This window comes from Pseudophryne corroboree, chromosome 9, assembly GCF_028390025.1.
Source record: "Pseudophryne corroboree isolate aPseCor3 chromosome 9, aPseCor3.hap2, whole genome shotgun sequence".
Classification (NCBI taxonomy): Eukaryota; Metazoa; Chordata; class Amphibia; order Anura; family Myobatrachidae; genus Pseudophryne; species Pseudophryne corroboree.
The window spans coordinates 380,691,795-380,704,374 of record NC_086452.1 but is presented as its reverse complement, the minus strand read 5'-3'; the positions used below and the strand labels follow the sequence as shown (position 1 = coordinate 380,704,374).

The following is a 12,580-nucleotide window of genomic DNA, read 5'->3' as shown; positions in this document are numbered from 1 at the left end:
CTAATCTGCGGCGTTCTGGCGACATAGATTTTCAAAGCTCTGACCACATCTAGAGACTTTGACTTCGCCAAGGCCTCAGTAGCCACTGGCACCACAATAGGCTGGTTTACGTGAAAAGATGAAACCACTTTTGGCAGAAATTGTTGACGTGTTCTCAACTCTGCTCTATCCGCATGGAAAATCAAATAGGGGCTTTTGTGAGACAAAGCCGCCAATTCAGTCACGCGCCTTGCTGACGCCAAGGCCAACAACATGACCACTTTCCAAGTAAGGAAATTTAACTCTACCTTTCGCAAAGGTTCAAACCAATGTGATTGCAGAAATTGCAACACCACAATAAGATCCCACGGTGCCACAGGAGGCACAAATGGAGGTTGGATGTGCAGCACGCCTGTTACAAAGGTCTGAACTTCTGGAAGAGAAGCCAATTATTTTTTAAAAAAGGTCGACAAGGCCGAAATCTGTACTTTAATAGAGCCTAACTTTAGGCCCGCATCCACACCTGCTTGTAGGAAATGGAGCAGACGCCCCAGGTGAAACTCTTCCGTAGGAGCCCTCTTGGATTCACACCAAGACACACATTTTCTCCAAATACGGTGGTAATGCTTTGCCGTTACTTCTTTTCTAGCCTGAAGAAGTGTGGGAAAGACTTCACTGGGAATACCCTTTCGGGCTAGAATTTGACGTTCAACCGCCACGCCGTCAAACGCAGCCGCGGTAAGTCCTGATACACGCACGGCCCCTGTTGTAACAGGTCCTCCCGAAGAGGAAGAGGCCAGGGATCTTCTATGAGCAACTCCTGAAGATCTGGATACCAGGCCCTTTTTGGCCAATCCGGAACAATGAGGATCGCCTGAACCCTTGTTCTTATAAGTTTTATCACCTTTGGAATGAGTGGAAGTGGAGGGAACACATATACCGACGGAAACACCCACGGTGTCACTAGGGCGTCCACCGTTATCGCTTGAGGGTCCCTTGACCTGGAACAATGTCTCTGAAGTTTCTTGTTGAGGCGGGACGCCATCATGTCTACTTGGGGAACTCCCCAACGACTTGTCACTTCTGCAAAGACCTCTCGATGAAGACCCCACTCTCCTGGATGGAGATCGTGTCTACTGAGGAAGTCTGCTTCCCAGTTGTCCACTCCTGGAATGAAGACTGCTGACAGAGCGCTGGCATGTCTTTCTGCCCAGCGAAGAATCTTCGTGGCCTCTGCCATCGCCGCTCTGCTCCTTGTTCCGCCTTGGCGGTTTATGTACGCCACAGCTGTCACGTTGTCTGACTGAATCAAGACAGGCAGACCTCGAAGATGATGTTCTGCTTGCAGTATGCCGTTGTAAATGGCCCTTAATTCCAGAATGTTTATGTGTAGACAAGCTTCCTGGCTCGACCACTTTCCCTGAAAGTTTCTTCCCTGTGTGACTGCTCCCCAGCCTCGGACGCTTGCATCTGTGGTCACCAGGATCCAATCCTGAATCCCGAACCTGCGTCCCTCCAGAAGGTGAGAACTGTGCAGCCACCACAGAAGGGAGATTCTGGTCCTGGGAGATAGAATTATCTTCCGATGCTTGTCCAGGTGAGACCCGGACCACTGGTCCAACAGGTTCCACTGAAACACCCTGGCATGGAACCTGCATATGGAATGGCCTCGTAGGCCGCCACCATCTTCCCCAGCAACCGAGTGCATTGAAGAACTGACACTTTTGCTGGTTTCAGAATCTGTTTTACCATGTTCTGTATTTCCAGAGCTTTTTCCACTGGAAGAAAAACTCTCTGCAATTCTGTGTCCAGAATCATACCCAGGAACGACAGCCATGTCATTGGAACCAACTGTGATTTTGGCAAATTTAGGAGCCAACCGTGTTGTTGCAGAATCGTCAGTGAAAGGGTAACATTCTTCAACAATTGCTCCTTGGACCTCGCCTTTATGAGGAGATCGTCCAAGTACGGGATAATTGTGATTCCCTGCTTGCGCAGGAGAACCATCATTTCAGCCATTACTCTGGTGAAAATCCTCGGAGCCGTGGACAGATCAAACGGCAATGTCTGAAATTGGTAATGATAATCCTGTACCGCAAATCTCAGGTAAGCCTGATGTGGAGGAAATATGGGGACATGCAAGTAGGCATCCTTTATGTCGACCGATACCATAAAATCCCCCTCTTCCAGACTGGAGATCACTGCACGGAGAGATTCCATCTTGAATTTGAATCTTTTTAGAAAGAAATTGAGGGATTTTAGGTTCAGAATCGGTCTGACTGTGCCATCCGGCTTCGGGACCACGGACAGGCTCGAATAAAAACCTTCCCCCTGTTGTGACGGGGGCACCGTGACAATAACTTGATTTTGACACAACTTTAGTATCGCAGTGCTTACTATTTCCCTTTCTAGAAGAGAAGCTGGCAAGGCCGATTTGAAAAATCGGTGAGGGGGCACATCTTGAAACTCTAACTTGTACCCTTGGGTTACTATGTCTACTATCCAAGGATCCAGGTCCGAGTGTACCCAGACCTAACTGAAGATTTGGAGACGTGCCCCCACCGGTGCGGACTCCCACAGAGGAGCCCCAGCGTCATGCAGTGGATTTGGTAGAAGCCGGAGAGGACTTCTGCTCTTGGGAACTTGCCACGGCCTGTGACCTTTTTCCCTTCCTCTCCGCCTCGCAGCAAGGAAGGAGGACCCACGTCCTTTTTTTAATTTATTGGGCCGAAAGGATTGCATCTGATAGTGAGGCGATTTCTTCTGCTGTGCAGGAACATAAGGTAAAAATGAAGACTTACCCGCGGTGGCCATAGACACCAGGTCAGTGAGGCCGTCACTAAACAAGACCTTACCGTTAAACGGTAGAGACACCATCGCCTTCTTAGAGTCAGCATCAGCATTCCATTGATGAATCCACAATGCTCTCCTTGCCGAGACTGCTATGGCATTGGCCCTTGATCCCAAAATCCCTTACAGCTTCTTTTAAATATGCTGCAGCGTCCCTGATGTGACCCAAAGTCAGAAGCACGCTATCCCTGTCTAGGGTATCTATCTCAGATGACAAGTTATCTGCCCACTTTTCAATAGCGCTACTCACCTATGCCGAAGCAACGGCAGGCCTGAGTAGCGACCCTGTAGTGACATAAATGGATTTTAGGGTATTTTCCTGCTTACGATCCGCAGGATCCTGTAGGGCTGCCGTGTCAGGGGACGGAAGCGCCACCTTTTTGGATAGATGCGATAAAGCTTTGTCTACCGTGGGGATTGACTCCCACCTTTCCCTGTCCCCAGAGGGGAACGGATATGCCACTGGAATTCTTTTGGGAACATGTATCTTTTTGTCAGGATTTTCCCAAGCCTTTTCAAAAAGTGCGTTCAGTTCATGAGAGGAGGAAACGTTACCTCAGGTTTCTTTCCTTTAAACATACAGACCCTAGTATCAGGAACAGCAGGGTCCTCAGTGATATGTAATACGTCTTTTATCGCCACAATCATGTACTGAATGCTCTTAGCCAGTTTTGGATGTAATCTGGCATCACTATAGTCAACACTGGAATCAGAGTCCGTGTCGGTATTTGTATCTGCTATCTGGATAAATTTACGTTTCTGTGACCCCGAAGGGGTCTGGGCCTGTGACAAAACATCTTCCATGGATTTCCTCCATGTCTGGTTCTTAGACTCAGATATATCAAATCTCTTAGCCAACTTAGTCACATTTGCATTTAAAACACTCAACATATTCACCCAATCATCCGTCGGCGGTGCCGACACGGCCACTCTCAGAGTATTTTCTGTCCCCATTCCAGCCTCCTCCTGGGAAGAGCATTCAGCCTCAGACATGTCGACACACACGTACCGACACTCACAATCACACTGGGGCTATAGGAGACAGACCCACAATAAAAGCCTGCAAGAGACACACCGAGAGAGTTCTGCCAGCTCACACCCAGCGCCTATCCCGGTACCGGAGCAAGTAACAAGACTGCCCAGACCTGTTAGCGCTTTTAATATATATAATTTAGCACCAAATTACTTGTGCCCCCCCGTTTTGCACCCTGTTTCTTGTACAGCAGTGTGGAGGTCAGGGCCAGCGTCCCTGCAGTTCCTGTGAAGAGAAAATGGTGCTGGTCAGAGCAGAGTGGGCTAAGCCCCGCCCACTACATGGCGCGCTTCAGTCCCGCTTAAAATTATCTTTATACTGGCGGGGGTCTCTTAACTAGTGCCTAGGCACTGTTATCTCTTATGCCAGTGGCGTTTTTGGTGTACATGCTGTCCAGGGCGGCCCCCCCTGTGCCCTGCACCCTGCAGTGCCGTGTTGTGTGGGAGCATGGCGCGCGGCCGCTGCGCGGTACCTCAAACGCAGTCTTCTGCCGTCACTGAAGTCTTCTGATCTTCTCATACTCACCCGGCTTCTGTCTTCTGGCTTTGTGAGGGGGGGTGACTGCGCGTCTCCGGGAACAAGCAGCTAGGCGTACCAAGCCTAAGAAGCAGAGCCTTGAAACTCACAGAAGTAGGTCTGCTTCTCTCCCCTCACTCCCACGATGCAGGGAGCCTGTTGCCAGCAGGTCTCCCTGAAAATAATAAACCTAATAAAAGTATTTTTCTGAGAAACTCCTCATTGTGCATCCAGTCTCACTGGGCACAGAATCTAACTGGAGTCTGGAGGAGGGGCATAGAGGGAGGAGCCAGTTCACACCCATTCAAAGTCTTATAGTGTGCCCATGTCTCCTGCGGATCCCGTCTGTACCCCATGGTTCTTGATGCATCCCCAGCATCCTCTAGGACGTATGAGAAAGACAGATTCTTTGTTCTCTACGGATTTCACAAGAGAGGATGGCCTGCTGATAAGCAGACACTGGGGAGGTAACTTCGAATGACTATTTCAGAAGCATATTATCAAGCTGATCTCCCTGTTCCGGCTAATGTCTCTGCTCACTCTGCTCGTAAGTTAGGTCCGTCATGGGCAGCACAACGTGGTGCTTCAGCAGAACAGATATGTAAGGCAGCCAAATGATCTTCCATTAACACATTCATTAGACATTATGCCTTTGATACCTTTGCCTCTCAGGACGCTGAATTCGGGCGAAGAATTCTCCTGTCCAATCAGGAGCGTCCCCACCACTAAATTGCTTTGGGACATCCCAATTTTATCCTGTGGACCCTGCAGGAGAAATAATAGTTATGGTAGACTTACCGTTGATAACTCTATTTCTCCTAAGTCCACAGGGATCCCACCCTGACGCACCTGATTTGAGGATCCTTTCACTTACTAACCTCTTCCTTCTTGTATGGAAGGGTGTGCATGTGTGTTCTTCTCGCCTGATTAGGGCTCTCTATGATGCTCTTGCCTTGAGCAAGCCCGTTGCATTCTGAGAGGCCGAAAGCTTTGATCGTTTGGTGCCAATCCGCTTTCCGTACCTCATATGCCAATGTTATCCTGTGGACTTAGGAGAAAGAGTTATCAATGGTAAGTCTATCATAACTATTATTTGTTGCCACCCTGATACTTGTTTCAGTGTTGTCTGCTGACGCAGCTTTGTTTATATACCCTGTACGTGTCCTATATTGTATTGATTTGTAAGTCACTGTCTTCTTGTTTTGCTTATTTGTTTATGGGGTGCTTCGGATCCCATGTGTCGTCTTTATTAATAAATGATGATGATAATAAATAAATCTCATAACAGAAACAACCTGTTATTTCTCTATCGTCCTAGTGGATGCTGGGGTTCCTGAAAGGACCATGGGGAATAGCGGCTCCGCAGGAGACAGGGCACAAAAAGTAAAGCTTTTCCAGATCAGGTGGTGTGCACTGGCTCCTCCCCCTATGACCCTCCTCCAGACTCCAGTTAGATTTTTGTGCCCGGCCGAGAAGGGTGCAATTCTAGGTGGCTCTCATAAAGAGCTGCTTAGAGAAAGTTTAGCTTAGGTTTTTTATTTTACAGTGATTCCTGCTGGCAACAGGATCACTGCAACGAGGGACAGAGGGGAGAAGAAGTGAACTCACCTGCGTGCAGGATGGATTGGCTTCTTGGCTACTGGACATCAGCTCCAGAGGGACGATCACAGGTACAGCCTGGATGGTCACCGGAGCCGCGCCGCCGGCCCCCTTGCAGATGCTGAAGTAAGAAGAGGTCCAGAATCGGCGGCTGAAGACTCCTGCAGTCTTCTAAAGGTAGCGCACAGCACTGCAGCTGTGCGCCATTTTCCTCTCAGCACACTTCACACGCAGTCACTGAGGGTGCAGGGCGCTGGGGGGGGGCGCCCTGGGAGGCAAATGTAAACCTATATAAAGGCTAAAAATACCTCACATATAGCCCCCAGAGGCTATATGGAGATATTTAACCCCTGCCTGTATTCACAAAATAGCGGGAGACGAGCCCGCCGAAAAAGGGGCGGGGCCTATCTCCTCAGCACACGGCGCCATTTCCTCTCACAGCTCCGCTGGTCAGGACGGCTCCCAGGTCTCTCCCCTGCACTGCACTACAGAAACAGGGTAAAACAGAGAGGGGGGGCAAATTTAATGGCAATATCTTGATATATATATAAAGCAGCTATAAGGGAGCACTTATTATAAGGCTATCCCTGTCATATATAGCGCTTTTTGGTGTGTGCTGGCAGACTCTCCCTCTGTCTCCCCAAAGGGCTAGTGGGTCCTGTCTTCGTTTAGAGCATTCCCTGTGTGTCTGCTGTGTGTCGGTACGTGTGTGTCGACATGTATGAGGACGATATTGGTGTGGAGGCGGAGCAATTGCCAAATATGGGGATGTCACCTCCTAGGGGGTCGACACCAGAATGGATGCCTTTATTTATGGAATTACGGGATAGTGTCAACACGCTAAAGCAGTCGTTTGACGACATGAGGCGGCCGGACAATCAATTAGTGCCTGTCCAGGCGCCTCAAACACCGTCAGGGGCTGTAAAACGCCCTTTGCCTCAGTCGGTCGACACAGACCCAGACACAGGCACTGATTCCAGTGGTGACGGTGACGAATCAACCGTATTTTCCAGTAGGGCCACACGTTATATGATTTTGGCAATGAAGGAGGCGTTACATTTAGCTGATACTACAGGTACCACTAAACAGGGTATTATGTGGGGTGTGAAAAAACTACCTATAGTTTTTCCTGAATCAGAAGAATTAAATGACGTGTGTGATGAAGCGTGGGTTGCCCCTGATAAAAAGCTGATAATTTCAAAGAAATTATTGGCATTATACCCTTTCCCGCCAGAGGTTAGGGAGCGCTGGGAAACACCTCCTAGGGTGGACAAGGCGCTAACACGCTTATCAAAACAAGTGGCGTTACCTTCTCCTGAGACGGCCGCACTTAAAGATCCATCAGATAGGAGGATGGAAAATATCCAAAAAAGTATATACACACATGCAGGTGTTATACTACGACCAGCTATAGCGACTGCCTGGATGTGCAGTGCTGGGGTAGTTTGGTCAGAGTCCCTGATTGAAAATATTGATACCCTGGACAGGGACAATATTTTACTGTCGTTAGAACAAATAAAGGATGCATTTCTTTATATGCGTGATGCACAGAGGGATATCTGCACACTGGCATCACGGGTAAGTGCTATGTCCATTTCGGCCAGAAGAGCTTTATGGACGCGACAGTGGACAGGCGATGCGGATTCAAAACGGCATATGGAAGTTTTGCCGTATAAAGGGGAGGAGTTATTTGGAGTCGGTCTATCAGATTTGGTGGCCACGGCTACAGCCGGGAAATCCACCTTTCTACCTCAAGTCACTCCCCAACAAAAAAAGGCACCGACTTTTCAACCGCAGCCCTTTCGTTCCTTTAAAAATAAGAGAGCAAAGGGCTATTCATATCTGCCACGAGGCAGAGGTCGAGGGAAGAAACAGCAACAGGCAGCTCCTTCCCAGGAACAGAAGCCCTCCCCGGCTTCTACAAAAGCCTCAGCATGACGCTGGGGCTTCTCAAGCGGACTCGGGGACGGTGGGAGGTCGTCTCAAAAATTACAGCGCGCAGTGGGCTCACTCGCAGGTAGATCCCTGGATCCTGCAGATAATATCTCAGGGGTACAGGTTGGAATTAGAGACAGATCCACCTCGCCGTTTCCTGAAGTCTGCTTTACCAACGTCCCCTTCCGAAAGGGAGACGGTTTTGGAAGCCATTCACAAGCTGTACTCTCAGCAGGTGATAGTCAAGGTACCTCTTCTACAACAAGGGAAGGGGTATTATTCCACTCTATTTGTGGTACCGAAGCCGGATGGCTCGGTAAGGCCTATTCTAAATCTGAAGTCCTTGAACCTGTACATAAAGAAGTTCAAGTTCAAGATGGAGTCACTCAGAGCAGTGATAGCGAACCTGGAAGAAGGGGACTTTATGGTATCCTTGGACATCAAGGATGCGTATCTTCACGTTCCAATTTACCCCTCACACCAGGGGTACCTCAGGTTCGTTGTACAAAACTGTCACTATCAGTTTCAGATGCTGCCGTTTGGTTTGTCCACGGCACCTCGGGTCTTTACAAAGGTAATGGCTGAGATGATGATTCTTCTTCGAAGAAAAGGCGTATTAATTATCCCATACTTGGACGATCTCCTAATAAGGGCAAGGTCCAGAGAACAGCTAGAGATGGGATTAGCAATATCTCAAGAGGTGCTAAAGCAGCACGGATGGATTCTGAATATTCCAAAATCCAAATTAATGCCGACAACTCGTCTGCTGTTCCTAGGGATGATTCTGGACACGGTTCAGAAAAAGGTTTTTCTTCCCGAGGAAAAAGCCAAGGAGTTATCCGACCTGGTCAGGAATCTCCTAAAACCAGGAAAGGTGTCTGTACATCAATGCACGCATCTTCAGATGCACCTGCGGATAACCCTGTCTCCAAGGACAAGGGTATCTCTTCTGTGGTGGTTGCAGAGGGCTCATCTATTGGAGGGCCGCAGATTCGGCATACAGGATTGGATCCTGGTGACCACGGACGCCAGCCTGAGAGGCTGGGGAGCAGTCACACAAGGAAGAAACTTCCAGGGAGTGTGGTCGAGCCTGGAAAAGTCTCTTCACATAAACATTCTGGAACTAAGAGCAATCTACAATGCTCTAAGCCAGGCGGAACCTCTGCTTCAAGGAAGACCGGTGTTGATCCAGTCGGACAACATCACGGCAGTCGCCCATGTAAACAGACAGGGCGGCACAAGAAGCAGGAGTGCAATGGCAGAAGCTGCCAGGATCCTTCGCTGGGCGGAGAATCACGTGATAGCACTGTCAGCAGTGTTCATCCCGGGAGTGGACAACTGGGAAGCAGACTTCCTCAGCAGACACGATCTTCACCCGGGAGAGTGGGGACTTCATCCAGAAGTTTTCCACATGCTAATAAACCGTTGGGAAAGACCAATGGTGGACATGATGGCGTCTCGCCTCAACAAAAAACTGGACAGGTATTGCGCCAGGTCAAGAGATCCGCAGGCAATAGCTGTGGACGCGCTGGTAACACCTTGGGTGTACCAGTCGGTGTATGTGTTTCCTCCTCTGCCTCTCATACCAAAGGTATTGAGAATCATACGGCAAAGCGGAGTAAGAACGATACTAGTGGCTCCGGATTGGCCAAGAAGGTCTTGGTACCCGGAACTTCAAGAGATGGTCACGGACGATCCGTGGCCTCTACCTCTAAGACAGGACCTGCTTCAGCAGGGACCGTGTCTATTCCAAGACTTACCGCGGCTGCGTTTGACGGCATGGCGGTTGAACGCCAGATCCTAAAAGGAAAAGGCATTCCAGAAGAAGTCATTCCTACCTTGATTAAGGCAAGAAAGGAAGTCACCGCGAAGCATTATCACCGCATTTGGCGGAAATATGTTGCGTGGTGCGAGGATCGGAGTGCTCCGACGGAGGAATTTCAACTGGGTCGTTTCCTACATTTCCTGCAATCAGGATTGTCTATGGGTCTCAAATTGGGATCTATTAAGGTTCAAATTTCGGCCCTGTCAATATTCTTCCAAAAAGAATTGGCCTCAGTTCCTGAGGTCCAGACTTTTGTCAAAGGAGTACTGCATATACAGCCTCCTGTGGTGCCTCCGGTGGCACCGTGGGATCTAAATGTAGTTTTAGATTTCCTCAAATCCCATTGGTTTGAACCACTAAAAAATGTGGATTTGAAATATCTCACATGGAAAGTGACTATGTTACTGGCCCTGGCGTCCGCCAGGAGAGTATCTGAACTGGCGGCTTTATCTTATAAAAGCCCTTATTTAATTTTCCATTCGGATAGGGCAGAGCTGCGGAGGCGTCCGCATTTTCTCCCTAAGGTGGTATCAGCGTTTCACCTGAACCAGCCTATTGTAGTGCCTGCGGCTACAAGCGACTTGGAGGACTCCAAGTTGTTGGACGTTGTCAGAGCTTTAAAAATATACATTTCAAGGACGGCTGGAGTCAGAAAATCTGACTCGCTGTTTATACTGTATGCACCCAACAAGTTGGGTGCGCCTGCTTCTAAGCAGTCGATTGCTCGTTGGATTTGTAACACAATTCAACTTGCACATTCTGTGGCAGGCCTGCCACAGCCTAAATCTGTTAAGGCCCATTCCACAAGGAAGGTGGGCTCATCTTGGGCGGCTGCCCGAGGGGTCTCGGCATTACAACTCTGCCGAGCAGCTACGTGGTCAGGGGAGAACACGTTTGTAAAATTCTACAAATTTGATACCCTGGCAAAGGAGGACCTGGAGTTCTCTCATTCGGTGCTGCAGAGTCATCCGCACTCTCCCGCCCGTTTGGGAGCTTTGGTATAATCCCCATGGTCCTTTCAGGAACCCCAGCATCCACTAGGACGATAGAGAAAATAAGAATTTACTTACCGATAATTCTATTTCTCGGAGTCCGTAGTGGATGCTGGGCGCCCATCCCAAGTGCGGATTATCTGCAATACTTGTACATAGTTATTGTTAACTAATTCGGGTTATTGTTTAGGGAGCCATCTTTCAGAGGCTCCTCTGTTATCATACTGTTAACTGGGTTTAGATCACAAGTTGTACGGTGTGATTGGTGTGGCTGGTATGAGTCTTACCCGGGATTCAAAATCCTCCCTTATTGTGTACGCTCGTCCGGGCACAGTACCTAACTGGAGTCTGGAGGAGGGTCATAGGGGGAGGAGCCAGTGCACACCACCTGATCTGGAAAAGCTTTACTTTTTGTGCCCTGTCTCCTGCGGAGCCGCTATTCCCCATGGTCCTTTCAGGAACCCCAGCATCCACTACGGACTCCGAGAAATAGAATTATCGGTAAGTAAATTCTTATTTTTATTACTCTGGTTTTTTTATTTAAAAAAAACCAACAGCAAAATGAGTTGCTCCATAGTGTGGCATCGCATTAACCTACGCGTTTCACCTGGTACTTCCACGAGGGCTCGTCTAGTACAGTATATCATAGATAAATGCATTGTTTGTTCAACAAGAAAGCCACCATGCAGTGCCACCTGTCTGTCCATTGTAGCATGGATGAAAATGGACGCTGCAAAAGTACAATGACCCTACACCGCTTCATCTACAGTCAAGTGGCTGAAAATAAAAAGAATCTAGGCTTGTCCAAGGGTAGACCTAAACCCAGTGAGATGCTATGGCGGGACCTTAACAGAGCTGTGTATAGTCCCCCTAAAACCTCAATGAACTAAATCATTGTAACGCAGTGGCCGGTCAGACATCCTCAGATACCATATATGAGACAGATAAACGCCTATAGAAACTGTTGCCTTCAAGATATTGGCTGCTAAAGGTGGTTCTATAATCTACTGAATTGTAGGGGTGCATATACTTTATCACACATGGCTTGTAGATGCTGGCTTTATGTTTTGCTGATGGACAGTCCTGTCAAATTAAAGGACTTGGTGTGGGCCTGGTGATTTTTACGTTTGTTCTTACATGTAAAGCTATACAATTGACAGCAACCTTGTCCTCTCATTGTCTTCCAGTCAGATATGATTCTGTGTGTGTATTTATAAAAAATGAAATGTTTCTTTTCTCCAGTTTGAGAACCTTACAGCGTAATTGTGTCATTAGGTCTAATCTAATAGTTAAAGTGATGCAGTGTTTACTTTGTTGCTCCCTCACAGAAAGACGCGGCATGTGAACATTCTGCTGTTCATGGGCTACATGACGAAAGATAATCTGGCTATTGTCACGCAGTGGTGTGAGGGCAGCAGTCTGTACAAACATCTGCACGTACAGGAGACCAAATTCCAGATGTTCCAGCTGATAGACATTGCCAGGCAGACTGCACAAGGAATGGAGTAAGTGTTGCCATAACAGCGCACTGCACTCAGTCTGCATCTCATCCTGAACAGACTTCTGGGAAACACTATTTACATGGCAGCCCTATGAGTCTGTGTCTTACAGACTGGGTAGTTGGGCCTCGGCATAGCCCTGTGCTGGTATAGAATACCCAGCTACAGATTGACTTCTTATGTAGTTAAGGTGATTCGTCAGTTAAAAATAGGATTCTTTGCTCAGAATGTGACATGCTAGGGCAGTGCTGGCGAACCTGTGAAACAACAAGTCCCAGCATGTCCTGCCACACTTTTGCTATTCGGGAATCCAAAAACTGTGCAGAGCATGCTGGGATTTGTAGTATCACAA

At 48.4% G+C, this 12,580-nt stretch overlaps 1 protein-coding gene across 8 annotated transcripts in view; it reads left to right on the top strand.

The window, feature by feature from the left end:
* Positions 1–12,580, top strand: part of RAF1 (Raf-1 proto-oncogene, serine/threonine kinase) — a 318,071-nt gene that overhangs the window by 271,638 nt on the left and 33,853 nt on the right. For all 8 annotated transcript variants that reach the window (XM_063940787.1, XM_063940785.1, XM_063940786.1 and 5 more), the window contains one exon: positions 12,058–12,234. In XM_063940787.1, coding sequence (XP_063796857.1) covers positions 12,058–12,234 — 177 coding nt within the window. The remainder of the gene's footprint in view (positions 1–12,057; positions 12,235–12,580) is intronic.